At 44.0% G+C, this 22871-nt stretch overlaps 2 protein-coding genes across 6 annotated transcripts; one reads left to right on the forward strand and one right to left on the reverse strand.

Moving 5' to 3' along the window:
• Positions 1–682: 682 nt before the first annotated feature.
• THG1L (tRNA-histidine guanylyltransferase 1 like) lies at positions 683–8259 on the reverse strand. Of its 5 annotated transcripts, none has more exons than XM_068161470.1 (6): positions 8066–8259; positions 6491–6667; positions 5900–6069; positions 5128–5216; positions 4426–4533; positions 684–2179 (listed from the first exon to the last, which is right to left on the reverse strand). In XM_068161470.1, exons 1-6 carry the CDS (start codon positions 8257–8259, stop codon positions 2018–2020), a joined length of 900 nt encoding a protein of 299 aa, XP_068017571.1. In that variant the 3' UTR covers positions 684–2017. The 5 variants fall into 5 exon arrangements, with proteins under 5 accessions (XP_068017610.1, XP_068017571.1, XP_068017591.1 ...); XM_068161490.1 differs by lacking the exon at positions 8066–8259 and adding an exon at positions 7973–8059; XM_068161479.1 differs by lacking the exon at positions 8066–8259 and adding an exon at positions 7507–7740.
• A 208-nt stretch (positions 8260–8467) lies between these two features.
• Positions 8468–17927, forward strand: SOX30 (SRY-box transcription factor 30). Its single transcript, XM_068148120.1, has 5 exons — positions 8468–9203; positions 11025–11264; positions 12729–12908; positions 14188–14680; positions 16615–17927. The coding sequence occupies exons 1-5, from the start codon at positions 8498–8500 to the stop codon at positions 16955–16957; spliced, it is 1962 nt and encodes a 653-aa protein (XP_068004221.1). The 5' UTR covers positions 8468–8497; the 3' UTR covers positions 16958–17927.
• The last annotated feature ends 4944 nt before the right edge of the window (positions 17928–22871 follow it).

The raw sequence follows: 22871 nt of genomic DNA on the forward strand, positions 1-22871 counted from the left end.
TTTAGGAAGAGACTGGATAGGGCACTTGGTGCCATGGTTTAGTTGATTAGATGGTGTTGGGTGATAGGTTGGACTCGATGATCTCAAAGGTCTTTTCCAACCTGTTTAATTCTAATTCTAATATTAACATCCAAGCATGAATCATATTTGCCATATTTAATCCTTACTCATGCTGTAAAATCCAAAAGTTATCACCTCTGAACAGTTGCTTTAATATATAATGTCCAGAGTCCAACACCAGATAGTCATATATGACACTTCAAAGTCATCTAAATGACATTTGTGTTTACAAGACAAAATCCCCAGACAGATAGACAGGAAGTTCTTGGCGGTGCAGTGAGTCATTCAGAATCATGCTCTCAACCTCATCTCCTCTTCCTGGGAATTACACAGCCCATTCTACAGACTCAAAATGAAATGCATGCTCTCATTGCATGTACTTAACTGCAGGTATTAGCACACAGCAGTAGAAAGGAAGCCCTGTGCTATTATGAATACACAGACTCAGTGCTTTTTCTCAGAAAGAAATTACAAAGTAGTCAGTTACATCACTACCTCTTTAGTGATTTTAAAGAAACCCAAACCTCCAAAATGTACATCTTAACATGTAAATTCTTCTTGTGGGAAGAACTGAAGGGGGCCTACAGGAAGGCTGGGGAAGGACTTCTCAGGATCTCAGGTAGTGATAGGACTAGGGGGAATGGAATGAAGCTGGAGGTGGGGAGATTCAGGCTGGATGTGAGGAGGAGGTTCTTCACCATGAGAGTGGTGGGACCCTGGAATGGGTTGTCCAGGGAAGTGGTCGGGGCCCCGTCCCCGGAGGTGTTTAAGAGCAGGCTGGATGAGGCTCTGGCCAGCCTGATCTAGTGTAGGGTGCCCCTGCCCGTGGCAGGGGGGTTGGAACTAGATGATCCTTGTGGTCCCTTCCAACCCTGAATGAAACTATGAAACAGACAGTAGGCTGCTAAACAAATTCCTGGGAAATTAATGCAGTACACTTCTTCAGTCACATTTGATCCTTTCTTTCCATTATTATGGCCAATCCCAAGTGCTGGTTATCTCTCCCTTAGCAACAGCCTGCCCTATTACTGCTCTAGCACCATGATTTGAAAATCACTGTGGTTAAAAGGAGTAATAGTATCCTTATAAATACCCCTTATACCATGATAGTTGTATTTCTATACTGAAATAGGTTGTTTCCCCAGCATTGCTACCTTCCACTTAACTGCACAGTAGGAGATAACTTCCCAGGCTACAGATGATGGCACCACAGTGTCTACCCATGTCCTAACAAAATTCATGTCTGTAGTGTAGCTTTATGATTAACTGCACTGCTTGGAACTTCAACCAAGTAGGAGTCCCAGGAACGAGAAAAGCCAACTAATAAACAGAGCAGGGAATAAATTATTGTTATTTTATTAGTTTTAAAAAGTATAAAACCCCTGTACATTTGACAAGGGCTTTGAAAATCAATCACAGGAAACTGTTGGGCTACCCCAATTCCTTCCTGTGAGAATCAGAGGTGTCAGGCAGTTGAACAATTTGTCACTGAACACACTGGCCTTGGGATTTAACACTAAATGTCAATTGCAGTATTCTGGTCCATCTCACTTGAAACAAAAGTCAAGAATTATTTTCTCCTTTGCTGTTAACTGTTCAGTGATGCAAACTTGTTTATAGTTGGGCAGTTCAGCAGAATACCTCATGGTTTAAATGCTATAGAAATGCACAAAATGTATGGGTGCTCTTTCTACAAATATGCAAGTACAAGGAAGGAGCAGTCTTAATTTACAAGGAGTTCTGAACATTCAAAAGATTATGTGATTGTAGATTTTCCATATGGGCATATCCTTGTGTGTGAGACAACATACCAGTGTCTCTTTTTCAGGGGACAACAGTGCTAAAACCAACTTAGCTGTTGCAGAGAGGTACAAGTTAACCCTGTCAGACACTCCTCACTTGTCAGCAACCCAAGCAGAACAAAATGTAAACTACCAGTCAATGCTCATTAGAGGTATCAGCTATCCTCAGACAGAATCTCAGGATATTCCTCCCAGAACTGGTCCCCAATAATGTCACAGTGCAGGGGAACAACTTTAGTCTTAGCCCGGGTCACTTCAACTTCCTTCTCTTCTGCTTCCTTTGGCAGTTTTATTTTCTTAGTCACGACTTCATTAATCTGAAAATACAGTTAACACATTAGCAGACATGCAAGACTCCAGAGGGGATTCACAAATGGACAAGAAGCAAAGCTACAACAAAAGCAACTACCAAGCACAGTTATCACCAAGGTTGGAAGAGACCTCAAAGATCATTGAGTCCAACCTGTCACCACAGACCTCATGACTAGACCATGGCACCAAGTGCCACATCCAATCCCCTCTTGAACACCTCCAGGGACGGTGACTCCACCACCTCCCTGGGCAGCACATTACTAATGACGAATGACTCTCTCGGTGAAGAACTTTCTCCTCACCTCAAGCCTAAACTTCCCCTGGCACAGCTTAAGACTGTGTCCCCTTGTTCTGGTGCTGGTTGCCTGGGAGAATAGACCAACCCCTTCCTGGCTACAACCACCCTTCAGGTAGTTGTAGACAGCAATAAGGTCTCCCCTGAGCCTCCTCTTCTCCAGGCTAAACAATCCCAGCTCCCTCAGCCTCTTGTCGTAGGGATTGTGCTCAAGGCCTCTCACCAGCCTTGTTGCCCTTCTCTGGACACATTCAAGTGTCTCAATGTCCTTCTTAAACTGAGGGGGCCAGAACTGGACACAGTACTCAAGGTGCAGCCTAACCAATGCAGAGTACAGGGGCACAATGACTTCCCTGCTTCTGCTGACCACACTATTCCTAATGCAGGCCAGGATGCCATTGGCCGCCTTGGCCACCTGGGCACACTGCTGGCTCATGTTCAGACGGGTAACAATCAGCACCCCCAGGTCCCTCTCTGTTTGGGAGCTCTCCAGCCACTCCAACCCCAGCCTGTAGTTCTGCGTGGGGTTGCTGTGGCCAAAGTGCAGCACCCAGCACTTGGACTTGCTGAATGACATCATATGGCATACTACAGAACTTGAACACTGCATCTTTTGAAAGAGAATCAATTCTCAAATCAAAGACCAACACACAAGCAGTTGAAACTGTGTGACATCATCACATGGCTTGAAGAAATTATCTACCAATTCACATAACTGCTTCCAAGTGTTCTTGAATAAAGTGCAACATCTAATCTGGAGCTAAAGCAAATGAGAAACCTCAGAAATGTCTGCAGTTAATAAAAACCAACCAAACAAAAAGCATAAAGAACAAGTGAATATGTTTTCAGGGATCCTGATAATATGAAACACACATATTCAGTACAAGGGTGATGAGACTCTGGAATAGGTTGCCCGGAGTGGTTGTAGAAGTATTTAGTATCACTAAGGTTGGAAGAGACCTCAAAGATCATCGAGTCCATGAGGTCTGTCACCACAGACCTCATGACTAGAGTAAGGAGGACACTACTGCCCACTACAGGCTTGAACTCACAAACCTTCCCATTAAGGGTCTTATGCACTACCAACTGAGCCACAGTGTTTAAGGGCAGAGTGGATGAGGCCTTGGGCAACTAAATCTAGCTGATGGGAATCCCTGCCCATGGCAGGGGGATTGGAGTAGATGATCTCTGAGGTCCCTTCCAACCTAAGCCATTCTATGCTATTTCTAGTTAAGATCTTATAGTACAGAAGGACACTAAGGTCATAAACATTTACGATTTTCTGGGGTCTCATCTCATACAAAACACAGGATAGGAATTTCTTTCACTAATTCTGTATCAATAATGTAATCCTAGCATGAACATTTCCAAGTTACCATTAAAAAGAATTCCCCACTAATAGCTGCAATCCTTACCATGCCCCTTTACAGAAATAGAAAAAGAGTAAAACCATACTGTGAGCTGAGCTACTTTGCTGAACAGAAGTAATTCCTTTGCAGTGGAAATACTTGGAATCTAGTCCTGTGAAGTGCCTGGCAGAGACCCTGATTTATCAAATTGACAACAGCCATTAAAATGTAATTTTTCAGGAAGCAGAATACTTCCTCAATTGTCAAAGCTGGTAACACTAGGGAGCCAACTGTACAATTCATTATACATGGGAGATTTACATAGCAAATACATCAGTCTCATGAAATTCTACATATACATTGGCATTAGTTGATAAACATTTTGCCTCAACAGTCCTAGTTTGTATCTAAGCTAGACATCACTGACTAGTCTTTATGCTGTGCTCATAGACACAAGCATCTCAAAAACACCTCCAAAACAATTAGTCATCGTACACATCCTCATATGGTAACTATGGTTAGTTTTCAAACACATTTACCCATAGACTTGTGTAGCTTGTAACATCACAGTGCACCTATTCAATACACAAAGTAAGAGTTTTTTTACCTTCTGCCATATTAAGACAGTTCCTTTTCTATACATCAAAGGTTCATTGTTGTAATTGATGTTGAATTCAGAAAATAAGATTTCGTTCTTGTCTCCAGCCAAAGTGCCCTGAGAGAAAATTAAAAGTATTAGAAAACAAATAAACCAACAAGCTGAATCATTAGGGTAGAAGATGGCTGAATATTGACATTAAGACAGTTTTTTCACCTTTAAATTACAAGGGTTAGTTATCTCTCCCAACAGAAGAGCTACTGCCAAATGAAGATACTAAAAGTAGAGAGGCTTTTTATTACATTTTCAAGACCAGTAGAAGACATTCAGCAGACACCAGGAGAAAACAGAAATAAGCTGCTGAAGTTTGCACAATGAGACAAAATACTACAGAAGGGACTAGAAATAAATAGCAGCTGAATCCTGCTACTGTACTTAGTGCATAAGGATACTGGACATTTACATGATGTTTCTTTCTGAACTTGCTAACTAAGAAATTAAGATTCTGCCAATATTGGACAAGAAAGATACTACTTGCTAATTGTACTGACACACAGACAATTCAAGAAGTTGTTGAATCTACAGCCACAGAATTATTACAAGAAGAACAGACAAACCAAACAGTGCTGCTGGGCAAGCAAGATTCCACTTTGCAAATCTTAACTACTTTCTTTGTAGCTGGAAAAAACAATGACCTGAAGAGACTCTTACCTGGAGCCTATCCTGTGCTTGCACTGGTGTCAAACCACTTCGCTGTACAAGCATCCAAAACACTGTATTATAAAGGTTATTAATATGGCCTACAGAAAAAAAATGAGTGAGAAAGAGTATTTAGTAGAATGATTACTAAGGGAAAAAAAAAAAGCTTTGTTTCCAGAATTGTATCCAAGAAAGAGCTAGGATTAAAGAGGAGTTAATAGTATCAGTTGCTAGAGAAGATACAATCTTTCTGATCAATTTTGAAGGTACTGCTTATGGGAAGAATGACTACAAGTTACATTTCATTATCACTCTGAAAAGGCAGTGCAGAGCATAAAGGGCATTTACATGTAAAGTACTAACCAAAGCCTGGAAAGAAAATCCAATGGTCTATTCTAGTATGGAAGATAGAGCACTTTTGATTGCTACATGGTGTGAATTTGAACACTCACATCTCTTCACCAGAGATTATTACCTTGGCTAAACAAATGTGGGGCACAGAAAATAATAGATTCAGTTTATTTATAATTCTAATGTTTTCTGTATTGAATTCACTCCCAGAATGTAACAAATCTAACTACAGCCCACAGGCTCATAATTTCAGCCAACATTCTGTGTTCATATAAAGCCCAATATAATTGAAATGTTATGTATTTAAAACCACCATCCTGTCTGCTGTTCTTTCACTGGTACCTATATACAAATACACTTGCACTAAATGCATTTCCACTTGGAGAGGAAGAAAACTCAAGTGCACAAATCTCCATTTCTAAGAAATGCTTACAATCTGCTTGTCTCCAGCTCAGGTAGTCCTTTAAATTTTGGTTGCTGGGATACAACACAATTCGTCCATCAAATCCTGGTGGGTACAGAAGCTGCTGGTCCTTGAAGTAATCCTTCCAATAAAAAACGTAACTTGAGGCAAACTGGGAGACCACATGGGTCATGAACTTACTTGCAAACACAAAGCAAAAGGGAAAAAGAAACATGTATTACTATATATCTGTGATTATCTGAGTTATCAGTAAGTCTGGTGGAGGGCAGCATTTCTTAAATAGTGGACTAAGAGAGCAGCAACAGCGTAGTCTTTGAAGAACAGAAGTACAGAGAATCAAGAAAAAGAGATTTGGTGTGGTAACACTTTGTTAAAACATCATTTGTTTTATCAAAACTTAAACTCTCTGCACCACTGAGCATATTTTCCTGAAAGATCACATGCAAAGAGTTCATATGAAGGACCTTAACTAACTGTCATGTGTGCATCCAAATACAGCCCTACTTCTGTGTGCAAAATAAAGGCAAATCTAAAGAAGAATTACAGCTTTTGAAAGAGATGTTAAAAACAAGTTCACTTCCATATCAAAGCAGCTGTTACCTTGCTCTTCTTTTAAACCATCTACTCTTCTTCTTGAAAACAAAACTATATTCATCACTCTGTCCATAAGCAATAGCAATATCCTCCAGTTCTTGCATCACTGTCTGGGCACACCGGGTCATCAGTTGAAGAGCACGCTCATCATTTGGTTTTTTGAACTCATGCTGCTCAGAGAACCTTTAAAACAAAAGTGGTTGAACAAGAATCCCTTAAAAAGCTACTAAAAATGAAAATCCATTCATTTTCCTCACATATTGATTTCCAGCATCCTGGCACAAACACAATAGTATCATAGTATCATAGTATCAGTCAGGGTTGGAAGGGACCACAAGGATCATCTAGTTCTAACCCCCCTGCCATGGGCAGGGACACCCAACACTAGATCAGGCTGGACAGAGCCTCATCCAGCCTGCTCTTAAACACCCCCAGGGATGGGGCCCCAACCACTTCCCTGGACAACCCATTCCAGGGCTTCACCACCTCATGGTGAAGAACTTCCTCCTCACATCCAGCCTGAATCTCCCCACCTCCAGCTTCATTCCATTCCCCCTAGTCCTATCACTGCCTGAGATCCTGAGAAGTCCCTCTCCAGCCTTCCTGTAGGCCCCCTTCAGATACTGGAAGGCCACAATTAGGTCACCTCAGAGCCTTCTCTTCTGCAGACTAAACAGCCCCAACTCCTTCAGTCTGTCCTCAATACTGATACCTAATACCTAAATACTGATACAGACATCACTCCAGGTATGAAAGGTAGTAACAAAAAAGCTCTTTTTATACACTCTGGATAACTCATTCTCCTTCCCATCAGTATCTCACACTAACCAGTCCTGCAAAATGACTGGTTTCCATATTTTACTTGGAAAAGTGTGACAAATATTACTTTTTGTAAACTCACTTTCTCCAGGGGCTTATTGTATTCTCAGTCCAGTAAGGGCAACATTATCAACGAATTTGTCAAAACTTGAGAGCTTTACCAGAACAAGAGATCAAATCTCCAGCAAAAATGTGTCACTGACCAGTCTCTCGCTCGAGGGAACTCATTTATCCCAAAGAAAGGTGAATGCCATATAGACGCTGATTCCAAACGCGAACAAATATCCCTGTGTACCAGCTGCTGTCCTTCCCCCAGCACACCCAAGGCATTGGTATACCACTTCCCTACCATCCTGCCGAAGGTACGGTTCTGAAGCCGCCCATGGCCCTTGAAAACAAACACCCGCAGTAACTTGGAGAGGCTGAGCGAAAAGTTCGTGTGGATTCGGGAAAAGACGTTTAGTAACCACAGCACCTGCTGAATTCACGCAGGGAACAGCCAAAACCAACTGCACGGCACCAGCCGGGATCCCTCTTCCCACCACAGCACTCGGCGCTCGCATCCTCAGCGCCATAAGGCCGCTGAAACTCCTACCAAAGACCAGCCGCACCCCGCCCGGGCTCCGCAGTACCCCAGCCCCAGGTTTTTCCTCCCGGGCCCCACCATACCCAGCCCGTCCTTCCTCCCGCCCGCTGAGGCGTCGCCATAGCAACCACACCGCTATAAGGGCCCCAGCCATTGGCTGCCCGCCCGGCCTTCACCTGTGGAAGTTGCGGCCGTCCAGCCGGACCACGATCCAGCAGTTGGGCAGACAGGTGTCATCTGCCTCGAAGTCCCGCACATACTCGAACTTACTTTTCGCCATGGAGGGGAGGCGACGGCGGCCGCACAGACAGGGCGCCCACCACCCGCTCCCCGCAGTGATGGCCGATGCCGCCCGCCAATAGGCCAGCATGGCCGGGGCGGAAGCGGAAGCGGCAGGCCGTTCTGGGCGCCTTGGCGGACCTCTCTATGGTTGCAGCGGGCCCCGTGGCTGGTGGCTGGCGCGCGGCGGTTCTGCCAGCGGTCCCCATGGCGACCACGCTGTGCCGCCGGGACACGAGGCGGGATCGGTGCGGCCGTTGGCGGACGACTGCGCGAGGCCGCGGCGAGCGTTGGCCCAACGTCCGCCAGCGGCATCCGGCCGCGGCGGGATGGAGGGGGTGGTGAGGGAGCGACCGCTGCGCTCCAGGGCTCCCCCAAAACCGCCCCCGCGAGTCCGCCGCCCCCCACTGCGGCCGCCCGCCCCGAAGGAGGAGGCTAAGGTCCCATTAATCAAAATCGAGAAGCCCGACCCGGAGGCGGGAGATGCCCCGGACAGGAGAGAGTCAGGCGCCCAGTTCAGGTGTTTCCCAGCCCGGGAGACAGTTAAAGAGGAGGCCCACGGCACCATCAAGAGAGATGGAGACCACAAATGGGGCGGTGTAGAAAGCCAGAACGAGGTGAAGGTGCTGGAGGAGTGGGAAAATGGGAAGAAGCCCTGGAGCGCTATCAAAGTGGAAACCCCTGAGGTGGCTTCTGAGACCTGGAGGGTGAAGATGGAAAAGGGAGATGGCCCAGAAAGGGAGAATGCTCCGGCTGGCTCCCTTTGTGGGCCTGCTCGTGCCAGCACTGATGCCATCAGAGTGCAACAGCGTCAGGGGTTTGGGATCCTCGCTGAAGATCGGAAGTTTCCAGTTGTCCTTCAGCCCTTACCTCCTGGGACCCGCATACAGATCCATGGCCCCGTGCTACCAGAGCTGATGCGTGTGACTCAAGTGCCAGAGAAACAAATGCCGCTTAAGTTACAGCCTGTAGTGGCACCTCCAGTAAAGATTGAAACTAGAAATGTGCCCCTCACAGTACTGCCCTCTGATTCAGGTATTCTGCTATGAGAGCTTGCCAGGGTTCAGGAAGAGGCATTCAGTTCTGACCGGTTACCGGATAGGAGAACACAAATGGAAAGGTTGTGTTAGAAAACCTCTTTGCTAGACAACTTTCCTCTTCAGCATAACACATAAGCACGTTAGGAGCACAGAGTTCCCTAGTGGTTAGTTAAAATCAATGCAGTTTTGTCCACTTGCTCCCTGACTGCGTTAAACTCTGTAGTGTTCAGGGATGCACGGAGTTGTTCAATGTCTTAAAATGAGGTGTTGAAAGACTTAAGGTTTTTACCTTTCAGGAAATTTTCTTTCAGGAAATTTCTTGCTCAGGGATCAGTTGTAAGGGGTTGTGGGTTCCTCATGCTGCTAGCTCAGTTAAAATGAAATCTGTGTTTGCAAAGAGCCAAAGCTGGGTGTCGTGTAACAGTCATTTGCAACCACAGGTTCCTCCAGGAAAATGTGTCTTAATCTGAAAAAAAGAGAGGAAAAAAGCAAACACAAACCCCCTAGAAACTCAGCACAACCATAGCCTTAGCTGAAGAGCCCACAGGTGTGGGACCATAGCCTTAGCTGAAGAGCCCACAGGTGTGGGACCATAGCCTTAGCTGAAGAGCCCACAGGTGTGGGACCATAACCTTAGCTGAAAAGCCCACAGGTGTAGGACCATAACCTTAGCTGAAGAGCCCACAGGTGTGGGACCATAACCTTAGCTGAAGAGCCCACAGGTGTGGGACCATAGCCTTAGCTGAAGAGCCCACAGGTGTGGGACCATAGCCTTAGCTGAAGAGCCCACAGGTGTGGGACCATAGCCTTAGCTGAAGAGCCCACAGGTGTGGGACCGTAGCCTTAGCTGAAGAGCCCACAGGTGTGGGACCATAACCTTGGTGAAAAGCCCACAGGTGTGGGACCATAACCTTAGCTGAAGAGCCCACAGGTGTGGGACCATAACCTTAGCTGAAAAGCCCACAGGTGTAGGACCATAACCTTAGCTGAAGAGCCCACAGGTGTGGGACCATAACCTTAGCTGAAAAGCCCACAGGTGTAGGTCCATAACCTTAGCTGAAGAGCCCACAGGTGTGGGACCATAACCTTAGCTGAAAAGTCAGCAACTGCACGTGTGTAGGACTAAACTGTCACACAGTCATTGGATCTGGTCCCTGAATTGTTGGGGCTTTGGATCCATAGTTCTGGTGGTGATGACAAATTTGCAGTGACATGAACTACAGTGTACAATGTTTAGCTGATAAATGTGTAAGTTTCTAAGTTCATAAGAAAGCAATTTAGCCAAATGAAAGCCAGACTAGTGTTTTAACAGTCCCATATGGTTTGTGTTTGGGATATATGTGTTTTTTTAACAGCATGTAACAGAGCAGGTAAATTATTTGTTAGGCCTTGCTTCAGTGAAGGTCGGTGGAGCCTAGAAAGTTCCGTGTAACATGAGGAAAAAAAATTTCACTGTGAGGGTGATGGAACACTGGAACAGGCTGCCCAGGGGGGTTGTGAAGTCTCCTTCTCTGGAGATACTCAAAACCCACCTGGATGTGTTCCTGTGTGATCTGCTCTAGATGATTCTGCTCTGGCAGGGGAGTTGGACTAGATGATCATTCGAGGTCCTTTCCAACCCCTCACATTCCCTGATTCTGTGGTACTCTCTTGCCCTTTGATATGTTTCTAGGAACTGTTTTGCAAATGGGCACTGAGGTTTGTGTGTTCCAAAGCCATAGTGATTTCTTTTGACTGTTGCCAAATACCCTCTTGATGTACTTGTGTTGCTTCTATTGCTTGGAAGATGATGGTCTTTCCTGGTTTTGTTGCCTAGGAATGCCAGATACTCCATTTGGCAAGGACAAAAGTGGCCATGTGAAGCGTCCAATGAACGCGTTTATGGTGTGGGCCAGGATCCATCGGCCTGCCCTAGCAAGAGCCAACCCTAATGCAAATAATGCAGAAATCAGTGTTCAGCTTGGACTGGAGTGGAGCAAACTGACTGAAGAGCAGAAGCAGCCCTATTATGATGAAGCTCATAAAATTAAACAAAAGCACAGAGAGGAGTTTCCTGGTAAACACATATTTATTTACCTGAATGCTTTCGAAGTGCAAGGTTTAGTGAGAAATGGATCTCTTTCATTACAGCAAGTAAGAGAGTTCCAGAAACATTACAAAACTGTCAAGGATATGGCCCTCCTCCTGTCAGCTTTCCAGTGCCTGAATGCACATTAATTTTTTTAAGCATCCAAAAAATGCTTCATCTTTCGTAGCGTCTAATGTTTCTCATGGTCTTAGATCACCACAGCTACAGCTGGTCTTCTGAATGCTGTAGTAGTTTTAACAGCCAGATAGTGAGTTTAGTGTGAGTATGGCTTGCTGCTTCATTTTGCATGCCCCAGAAAGAGCTGTCCAGGTGGCCTGTGGTGACACATCCATCCATTCCTTAAAAGCAGGAAAGGGAAACGGCCCAGGAAGTATAAAGAGTATTGTGTTCTGTGGGATTCCCAAAGAACAGTGCCCAGGAAGTATAAAGAGTATTGTATTCTGTGGGATTCCCAAAGAACAGTGCCCAGGAAGTATAAAGAGTATTGTGTTCTGTGGGATTCCCAAAGAACAGTGCCCAGGAAGTATAAAGAGTATTGTATTCTGTGGGATTCCCAAAGAACAGTGTGGAAGATGTTTCTCAGCCTTTTGTCAAAAGAGTTAAAAACTTGCACTCTGAACAAATTAACCCCTAAGAGTGCAGTTCAGTAAACCAGAACTTAAGTACTCTGAATGCTTTCAAAAACGAGATACCAGGTGTTGTAGTCCTTTCTCTATTACCATACTCCTGCTAATTCATGGTTATGTCTAATCCTGCTAGACAAGATCTGACTGATCTGTCATGAGCAAGTGAAAGAAAAAAGTAGCACCCTCCTTCTCTTCTTAACACCCTTCAGGAAAGAAAAAGAAGGGCTTCCTTTTACGTGGCATTAAGAGTTAGTCTGTGTAAGAGACTGAGCTACTCACTGTCAATTCAGAATACATGTTAGTCTTTGGTTAGTGTTATGTCAGAGGCAGATGTAACTCCTCCCAAATCTGTATAGGATTCCTAGTGGTTTTTATTTTCCATTGTATCTTGTAACTTACAGGTGTGTGAGAATGAATGGGTTAAGGAAACAGGAAAGGTCTCTGTTTTGAATACAGTCATGGCTTTCTTCTGCACTGAGAGCCCATTGTACAGTGTCATGTTCTCCTTAACATGCTTCCCTCAGCTGTGCCACATCACTCCCCCCTGTTCTCTACTTCTTTGTCTCACAGTTAACAATTTAGTAACACAACAGCAATGCCCAAATATGTCCATTTTATTTCCACCTCTGATAAAATGCCCCATTTGCTAGCTCGCAGGAGTATTGCCATTGACTATAGAAACAGGTTTTGGACTGCTTTGTTTTCGATACTACAGGATTACAGGTATCATAGCTTGACATGAAGAATGAGACCATCCCCAAAACTGGATGTCTGCATCTTTTGGTGTTTTTTCCATCTCTGACAGGCTGGGTTTATCAACCACGCCAAGGCAAAAGGAAGCGTTTTCCTCTGCCTGTCTCTGCTGTATTTTCCAGCGCTTCTCAGAGCATCATTGCTACAAATCCAGCTGCCGTTTGTCCCTTCCAGCCACCTGCTTGTTCAGTTGTCATCCCCAGCGTTCAGACCGGTATTGGACATGCAGTCTGTGAGTTTTCAGGAGTGAATTATTTTAGAAATTCAGGATTTATCTATTGTAGTAAAAGTTACACATGTGGTAGTGTAGATGTAGTTAAAATGATTTCTCAGTCTTTCTTGACACCACTGTTTCTGTTGGCTCTCCTCTGCCTCTTAGTCTCTACCTACTATTTCCACTGCCTCTTAAATTCTTCTGGCATCTTCACTGCCCACAAGTCTCTGCTATTTTCTTTGTAGCTCCTGGTTACCTCCTGCTGTCTCTTGGTCTTTCTGTATCTCTATTACTCAGCACTCACTTCCTGTTAAGCTACAGCTGTTTCTTGTTCTCTCTCCACCTGACATCTATCTTCTCCCACCAGCTCTTAACTGCAGCAGTGTTCAGCACTGCCTTACTAAACCTGAAGAAGAAAATGAAATACCTGTTTATGCTGTTTGGTAATATTCAGAGGTAAAAGTGAACACTCACCTCTGTTCTGGTGAAGTTCTGAGTTAGTAATGTGATCCTTTCTCAAACCCATCTGTAAATTTGACTGAATAAAGTATTCTTGGTTTTCATTTTATAATACTATGTTGTCCTCAGATGCTACTGTGTTTCATTCCAGGGTTTACTACCCTGTTCTGGTTGAAATTATTCTTAAATATAAACTGTAAAAAAGTAGATTAATTCTGTTGACTCAGAATTTAGACTATTGGCCGAAGTAGTTGGGTTTGAAAAACACTTGTGCAATGTGTTTTGAAATCTTCCTGTGTAAAGGCAGCCCTGTTGAGATGATGTGTGATTTAAAAATGTACATTCAAGTGTATGGTCAGCAAAATGTTTCAGAGATTAGCATGGTGAAACATAAGAAAACATTCTGGAGAGTAGGATGTTTTAACAGCGGCTTCTGTTCCTCACTGCTGCTTTGGCACCACACAGATTCGTTAAGAATTTGGCTCACTCCAACTCAGCTGGTAGATTTAGGAGGTCTTCTGAGCTTCAGGCACTAAATGCCAGCCTCATTCTGTGACTATATCAGAAGACACAGCCCACACCACCCTCATAGCCTCAACACACACTAGTGAGTTCCTTCTTCTCCCTTGAGTTTCTGTAGAAGGAAGCTTGAATGTGGGTCCAAATCCATCTGTCAGAATACATGCAGGCCAAGTGATGTGTGACTGAGTTGCAGGGAAGTAATGACAGAATGTGTTTGGGGGGAAATGGTTGTCTCTGGCTGTGGTTTGTTATGCTGCTGTTCATGAAATCTCTTCCTTCATTCATGTCTAATAAGTAACTGTTCTGTTTCCTAAAGGTGGGGCTCCTCCTGCCATCCGTCTGCCGGCTCCTTCCCTTCAACGTGCTGGTCCAATTACTTTTTTCCAGACTACTAGTACAAGCACCACATCAGTGGTTGTTCCAGCTCCAACCCTACCCCTGTACCCCGTAATTTCACCACAGCATGTTGCTGAACCTGCTCAGAGAGAAACTCTGAATGCATCATCTGGGCTCAATTGCTCTCCGAAGAGACTTACACCAGTTTTCACTGAGAGCTTTAGCAGAACCCCAAGTAGCATAACCACCACTAACGGCAGATTTTCTCTCTGTAATATTGAGCCCCCAAAGGAGTACCTAGGGCTTCCTATGTTTCCTAGACCTGTACCTCTTCCCCAAGCTACTCCTTTTCTTCCCTCACGTATTTATGAGTCTCCTCCCATTGGTCAGCCAGCCAGTCTGTTTGGAGTACCTCCTCGGTTTCCATTCTACCACCCTTACATTGTGCCTGGACCTCACTATTTCCCTTCAAGGTAATGAAACCCTTCATTTCAATACCAGTAAGAACAAATTACAAAAGGCAGAGAGTCTTTTGACTTACTGAAAGCAGATGGAGCATTCAGAAGGAGAGATGCTCTTATCTTCCTATAGCTGCTATGTGGTAGGACCTGCTGACCTGAGGCTGCCCATTCAATATGCCCAGTTATTGAGGGCTCCATAGTACTGTTGCAGTAATTGGCACTCCCGAGACCACGGTCAATAGAAGTATTTTCTCTCTACTTTATGCATCTAAGTGCAGCTGATCTCTGCAGAAAAGCCTTGGGAAGACATAGTATAAATGTATTTTGAAAACTATTGGATAGAATTAAAGTAGATGTGGGAAATGTCTCCTAGCTACAATGATTGCAGCTGTCGTAGCTACCAGTGGTTCTGAAATCCAGCCTGGTGGGAAATGTCTTCAGAATTCTTAGACAAGTTCCTCTGCAGTCTCTGGGCAGTCAATCAGAGATCACCTAATCAAAGAATTTACAAGCTAACACATACTGTCCCTTGGGTATCTCCTAAGCTATGCATGCACAGAAAGCATCAGTGCCCTCCCAGCAGCAGATGTGCTGCTCAAAAACAAGTCATCTGATGGCCTGCTGATGCTTATTCACTGTAAGGCATCATCTTTTCTTTCATGGCTGTGCAATATCAAACAGAGCAAATTGTTATGGCTATTAAGACTTAAAATCTGCCCCTTTATACACTGCTCACTCCTACCAATAGCAACAACCAATATGTTCCTGTGACAACAAGCCTACATGGTCATAAATTAGGCTGATGATGACTCATGACACTCAGAAGAACTTTATGAGCTGCTGCAGTATAAGTTATTTCTAGTTTTGAGGTCACAGGACACATATTCCCCAAACTGCTAAGCATGAGCTTTGCTTAGCCCTTGATCGCTGAAATGAGAGAGTTTTTGAAGCCGATGAGGAAAAGGAGTGTTTTGTACCCTAAAAGACTCTTCTGAGTCCATACACATCAATGGACTTCTGAAGGCTGGCAGCCCTGCTAATGCCAGGATCTTTCTAATCCAATGATTTATAAGTCCACAATCCTATAAACTTGTATCTTGCATACCAGAATCTCAGAAAATATGCAAACCTCAGAATATTTTCTGAGTGGCACTGACAGTGCAAATGAATGTATGCAGATTTATGCACTGTAAATGTTCCCTTAGAAAGGTGAACAATCTCCTCAAAACCTCAATGGACACACAGTGTCTGCACTGTAGAGTCCTGTTACTTCTTCACATGCTTTGTATTCTTAGCAATGTAATCAATTTCTGTAACACTGTAAATTACAGTAGCTGACATACTGCATCAGAATAAAACTTGCAGTGTCTGACACCAGAGGACCACAGTTACATCTGGCACAGTGACTTCCTGCAACCTACTATGGAGTTGCTTTTTAAAAGTTCATTACTGCACATTCTTTAAACAGTAACATTGACAGCCACATATGGGGCACAAGGATTCCCTCCTCCTGTTCAGTAGCAGTGTAACAGATGCAAGAGTTCACTCAGAGAAGAGATAAGAGCATTTTATGCCAGCTCTGTCACAGAAATAACACAAACTGATTGTTGATAATTTGTTTTACTGTTCTGACTATGTTGGTCATCATCCTGCAGGCTGGTCAGATGCTGGTTTTTTCCATGGTATTATTTCATTGATAAATACAGGCATTTGTGTTTGTCATGCCTGTATCTGGCACGGAGAGCTGCACGTGCACAGCTATGGAATCTGTGCATGACTCTGGTTGTGGGCCCAGTCTAATTTAGGCATGGTTTTTAAGTCTGCATGTTTGGGGTATTTCAACAGGTTGAGCTGACTGGCACAGACCATTAGTGTCTTTCTTAGCTGAATGGATGTCCAGGCAATCTGCATTTCTGAAAGCCAACTTTCAATCTCTTTCATTGCAGCACATGTCCATTCAGCCGGCCTCCATTTGGCTTTGGGAACTTCTCCAGCCCAGTGCCTGAATGCCTTGGCTTTTATGAAGACAGATACCAAAGACAGGAGGTGATGTTTTCACCTTTAGGCAGAGGCTATCCTTTCAAGGAATACCCAAAGGAAAATGAGAACCTTGAACCGGTGCCATGTCACAGCAGCTGCAACACAGATCAGTATTCCAGTCCCCTACCACAGCTGGATGTTGAAGTATTGGAAGAGGTGTTGTCAATCACTTCATCTCCCTCCAGCATCCACCTAGTCAATGTAACTGACAGTGATGAGGAAGAAGTAAAGTTGTTGCAAGAACTGTAATTTTAAAACCAACTTAAAAACCAGACAAATCAAATATTGTAGAATGTTATTAATGCTTTCTTCAACACTGACTTCAGTGTGTTCAATGGAAGATCCATGTAGCTTGAGAGATCTGGAGAGGTCATTTTGAAGTCTGATGATCTGTTTGCATTTTGAGAGATCACATATAAATCTGGGGAGGTCAAAAGCCTCTGGAGTTTCACCAGCTTCTTCAGGGCATTGTTTGGGCTCTATCTCAGGAGACCACTTGCACAGGAATTTAGATCTAAGCATGTGATAATGTGCTTTCCTGAGGAGAGGTGTGTTTAAGGACATCTTTTTAATGCCAAAGTAGGCCCTTTGATAGCATTTGCCATAATTTTGTAAGTATTACTTTAGGAGCTTTAGCAAGTGAAATAGTTCTTGTTTATGACTGTAATGTAATTCTTACTGCAGTAAAATACTCTAAGGCCTGGAGAGTGAAGTCAGTTGTTCTGCAGTGCTTTACATTTTTCCCTTGATGAGGTAGTTTTCAGTTTAATTTGGTTAATTTGTAACTGTAGTGCCTTGTTTGTGGTAAAACTGCGATATAACACACCAACAATTTACATCAGTTTCAGTAATATCTTGGTCTGAAACAAGTGCCATTAATCAAAATGGGATTGTCCAGAAGGTGTGGTGAGGCATGCTAGCACCCAGAGAGAGCAAATCATATGAGTTCTGACCCTGTGGCTTACACTAGTAGTCTATGACTTTATCCCTGAGTGTAGTTAGTGCTGCAAAGACTTCTCCAGATAATACCAAACTCCCTGAGATGTATCAAAGGCTTTTAACAGGGAGATTCTCTGTGCCGAACTCAAACAGTAATGAAATTCAAAATCTTTTGGCCAAAATGTGTGGTTAATGTTACTTTCCCCCCCATTTTTTGGAACAGAGGGTCATTTTCTTCTGTGACTCTTGTTATGTTGCTGCTGTTGTATTTGAATAAACTCACCTGAGCAATATACCTCTAGTGCTTCATTTTAAACCGTGGACGTTGAGTGGGGACGGGCAGGTCCTAATTCATGTAACTCACAGGCTTACTGTGCATCTAAGCTGCATCATGGCTGGAATGATGAGCTGAAGTCAGTTTTCCAGACAATATAGAATTAGAATAGAATAGAATAGAATAGAATAGAATAGAATAGAATAGAATAGAATAGACCAGACCAGGTTGGAAGAGACCTTCAAGATCATCATGTCCAGCCTACCATGCAACCCACCTAATCAACTAGACCATGCAACCAAGCACCCTATCAAGTCTCCTCCTAAACACCTCCAATGATGGTGACTCCACCACCTCCCCAGGTAGCCCATTCCAATGGGCAATCACTCCCTCTGTGTAGAATTTCTTCCTAACCTCAAGCCTAAACCTCCCCTGGTGCAGCTTGTGACTGTGTCCTCTTGTTCTGGTGCTGGTTGCCTGGGAGAAGAGACCAACCTCCGCCTGTCCGCAACCTCCCTTCAGGTAGTTGTAGAGAGCAATAAGGTCTCCCCTAGCCTCATCCAGGCAAAGCAACCCCAGCTCCTTCAGTCTCTCCATATAGGGCTTGTGTTCCAAACCCCTCACCAGCTTTGTTGCCTTTCTCTGGACACGTTCCAGCAAGTCAACATCCTTCCTAAACTGAGGGGCCCAGAACTGGACACAGTACTCAAGGTGCGGCCTAACCAGTGCAGTGTACAGGGGCAGAATTGCCTCCCTGCTCTCTGGTGTATATATGTGTGTCTGTATAATTGTGTGAATTCAGCTACCACAGAAATGTGGGGAAAGCTGGAAGCTGTGTATGGAGAAGTCCATCCATCCTAGGCTGTGAGAGGATGCTGAGGAATGGTTCAGAGGATGCTAGGCTGCCCATCTCGTGTAGGACATCTTATATTTTATGAGTTGTCAGACTGGAACTGTTGGGCCCTGAGCATCCTGTCAAACCTGAGCCCTCGGTTCCCAGTATCCATCAAGACAGTGTTATTGGCAAAGATAGGTACAAATTAAACTTCCATATGCCTCAAAAGATAGTCCTAAATCAATGTAGAGTAGACAGCCTCTGAGTTCATTGCACTTTAACTTTTCAGTCTCATATCAACATTTTCATGCTTTCCTGCTTCTGTAGGCTCATAACATTTTCCAAGTCCCAAGATTGAAACCTCTTGTTTTAAAGAACATGAAAGCACAAATCCTGTCCACCCTACATGTTGCAACTATTACAAACAGCCCCCTGCACTTGCAATGCAGAGGAATCATGAAGAGGAAAGTCTTATAAATAGTAGAAAAAGCCTGCTCATTTCTAAATTATCTTCTCACTGAAAGCTGATCTGGCCTGCAGGAATGTGTGTGGGCATATGTACTAATTCCTACACAAGTGTGTTTCAAGGTATAAAACAGCTGTTTGTGGGATTATTCTCTAGATCTAACTTTCCTCTTCTCCCATTTTTCTTTTTATACTCTATGGAGTAGGATATAAGACATAGTTTAATGCACCAGAACCTAGAATTACTGCTTGCCATGGATAATACAAATTTCATTCTTCCTATATGGGAGTCTCCCGCACCATTTGAAGGGAGATGCCTCAGGGGTACTCGGTTTTACCCTGCTCTTGTGAACTCAGTGCTGACAACTCAGTGTGAGCTTCAGTGGGATGAGGGATTCAGCACTTGCTATGCAACATCCATCTGCTAATGGGACCTATGCTGTTCATGTATGAAAAGACAGTATGATATCCTCAATAGATACTTACTCTGTTTACAGAATCACAGAATCACAAAGGTTCGAAGAGACCTCAAAGATCATCAAGTCCAACCTGTCACCACAGACCTCATGACTAAACCAAGGCACCAAGTGCCACGTCCAATCTCGTCTTGAACACCTCCAGGGATGGTGACTCCACCACCTCCCTGGGCAGCCCATTCCAATGGCTAACAACTCTCTCAGTGAAGAACTTTCTCCTCACCTCAAGCCTAAACTTCCCCTGGTGCAGCTTGAGACTCTGTCCTCTTGTTCTGGTGCTGGTTGCTTGAGAGAAGAGACCAACTCCTTCCTGGCTACAACCACCCTTCAGGTAGTTGTAGACAGCAATAAGGTCTCCCCTGAGCCTCCTCTTCTCCAGGGTAAACAATCCCAGCTCCCTCAGCCTCTCCTCGTAGGGCTTGTGCTCACGGCCTCTCCCCAGCCTCATTGCCCTTCTCTGGACACGTTCAAGTGTCTCAATGTCCTTCTTAAACTGAGGGGCCCAGAACTGGACACAAACCAGTAAGGCCAGGAGAAGAGAAGACAGGTTTAACACATCCTAAATATATATTAATGAGCAAACAAAATATAGGCCTGATCACTCCTTCCCTCCCAGCTAGACCTGAAATCCTGAATTCGTCATGTGGGATCTGTGTCTGCAGGTCTACAGCACTGGACCCAGCCTTCATCTGAGCTCATTTTGAGACTATTAGGTCTTGTCTGCAACAGAAGTGAAAATTATACAAACTACTCATCCAAGCCCAGCTTCCTCTGAATCATTCTGTAGCATGCACTGGCAGCCCACATGGGGCATTATCTTGTGACAGAAGAGGTTTTTAGCTCCCATTTCTAGGTCATTGTCAAGCCACCTTCAAACTTATCTCCTAAATGCAGATTCCTGACGTGCCAGCTAGCTGTGCTGGTATTTCTCTTCTTGCAATGTGTGAAGTGGGTCATAGGCAGGGCCATTCCCTTGGTGCCCTGCTTCATGGCAGGGCAGAGAGTGAGACATGAAAGACATATTCTGCTCTCTTATAATTATTTTCTTCTTTCTCTGATGTTTACCTTAATCTAAACTAAAAATTGCCTTGCATGCTTCTTAGCCTGAAAACCAAATGGGGTGCAGATTTTTCTGAACAAAGTTTATTTCTCTTCCACTGCTGCAGAAGTCTGAAGACTGTAGTGCTACCCAGTACATCACTGCCTGAGGCTATCCATTTGCAGAGACTGGTATTTTTTTTTCTTCCAAATTACTGGATTTATGGACTGAATGTTATTAAAAGCCATTGCACCATTATACCTGTTCCCCTTCTCTCGCTGCTGTGTTGGAGAAGCTTGCAGGCAAGTGTGGAGGGGAGCACTACAGATGTACAAATACAGTTAAAAAGATGCAATGTGTTGCACATACAGTCTTCTGCCATGAAGTTCACTTGCCTGTAGGAATGAAGCAAAAGCAGCAGCAGTGACCCACCCTTCAAAAAAATCATAGAGAGTGCTTTGATATGATTTCAGTGACAGCACATTGGGACAAGCCCTTGTCTTGTACCTGATCATCTTACAGCACTTCTCCCTCTTTGGCTGGACAGCTGCTCTAGAGTTCTTCTAAGTATTCCTGCTGTCCTGCATGGGTGGTGGAAAACCAAAGCTAAACAGAATATTCTGGGCCAGCCAAAGCTGTTCTCAACTGTTAAGACTCAGAATAAAGAGGTTCACTGTTAAATCGCCAGTTCCCTTCACAGCCTTCCTCCTTTGATCATCTGAGGGAGAAAAATGTCCTGAAAAATGGAAGTTTTCACATCCCACTCAAGTCAGCCTAAGACAGAAAATTTCTTTTATCAGCATGAGTATCTGTAAAGCAGAGGCTAGGCAGGACAAAAAGTCTTCTACCTTCTCCTGCTAAGACTTGGATTCTCAGTAACATTTTCTCCAGTGTCAGCAGGAGTCTTTTCAGAGCAGTTCATTCAACAACAGCTCCTATTTCTGAAGAGAGAGTTCCAATGAAATATTACTGAGCTTTTAGTCTGAGGTATATATCTAAGTCATTCTCTGCATAAATCTGTTTCTTCAACAGGCATTGTCCTCTGTGGATCTAGCTTTCTATTTCCTTCTAGGTGGCTAACTCCTAATTTACTATGAACATAGTGAGATCTCTCCCGTCTCTTCATCTTTTGCTTTCCACCTACCAACGACAGTGTTAATTCATCTTGCCAACTGTTGAGTATGTGCTGAAACTCCCCTTCAAAATCTTTCTCATCAGCTTTGCCCTAGGGAAACTGAAACACCTCATTTTCAAGCCTACTGAACGATCTCATATACTGACCATGCCCTGGGTGCTGCATGGAGGCTGCAGGTGTGTCCATCCCTTGATCACAGCGGATGTAACTGATAAGGGAACAGAGCACAGGCTCCCGAATTCCCAGTTGATGCTTTTAATCGAGCAGTTGGGATCCTGGAGGAAATGAGTCTGAGTCTGTGTAATTCCCAGATAACTGAAAGCTTGACCTTTCTCTGTGAATCAGGCAAATGTCCCATTGACTCCAGTAAGATCTTTTTGTAGAGATGGGTCAGGGCAGGATCTGACTCATTCTGTGCCAGAGGCAGGTAGCATTGCAGCACTGTTAGTAAGGGCAGAATATCCTGAATCTTTCCATGCAGCGATGTCTGAGTACTGTAAGTGATATATCACACAAATATAGATTAAACTATATATAACCACTGCACAGTCTGTGGCTGTATTTTTATGGAGGGAGTTTCTGGTGATTATAAATTGAGATATCAGTTCTCATATTACCAAATTCCAAAGATAAAAATACCCCTCCAGAAGAAATGCAAATATTGCATGTATCTCATTTTAATGATATTTGGGTGGTGACAGAAATCACAAGCAGATAGTAATTGGCCTGAGCATTTTAACAATCTTAAGATAAGGCTCCTTTATTCCATGTTATGTTTTTGGGGGGTTTTCTTTGGGGCTTTTTGTGTTTGGTTGGTCGGGGTTTTGAGCTGATCTTCTTTTAGAGAAATATATGGAGCAGTCCCTGGAAGGATTTGTTGTGCTGAGAAGGTTTGTGGCAATCTTTCCATGCAAATATACATGGTCCTCATCAAAGTTTGTTTGTTTTTTTTCCTTTGTGCAGAAGGAAATTTTATGCAGGGATGAAAGCAGATAGCTAA

This window comes from Melanerpes formicivorus, unplaced genomic scaffold, assembly GCF_026170545.1.
Source record: "Melanerpes formicivorus ecotype bairdi unplaced genomic scaffold, bMelFor1.0.p_v2 SCAF_2, whole genome shotgun sequence".
NCBI classification, from domain to species: domain Eukaryota; kingdom Metazoa; phylum Chordata; class Aves; order Piciformes; family Picidae; genus Melanerpes; species Melanerpes formicivorus.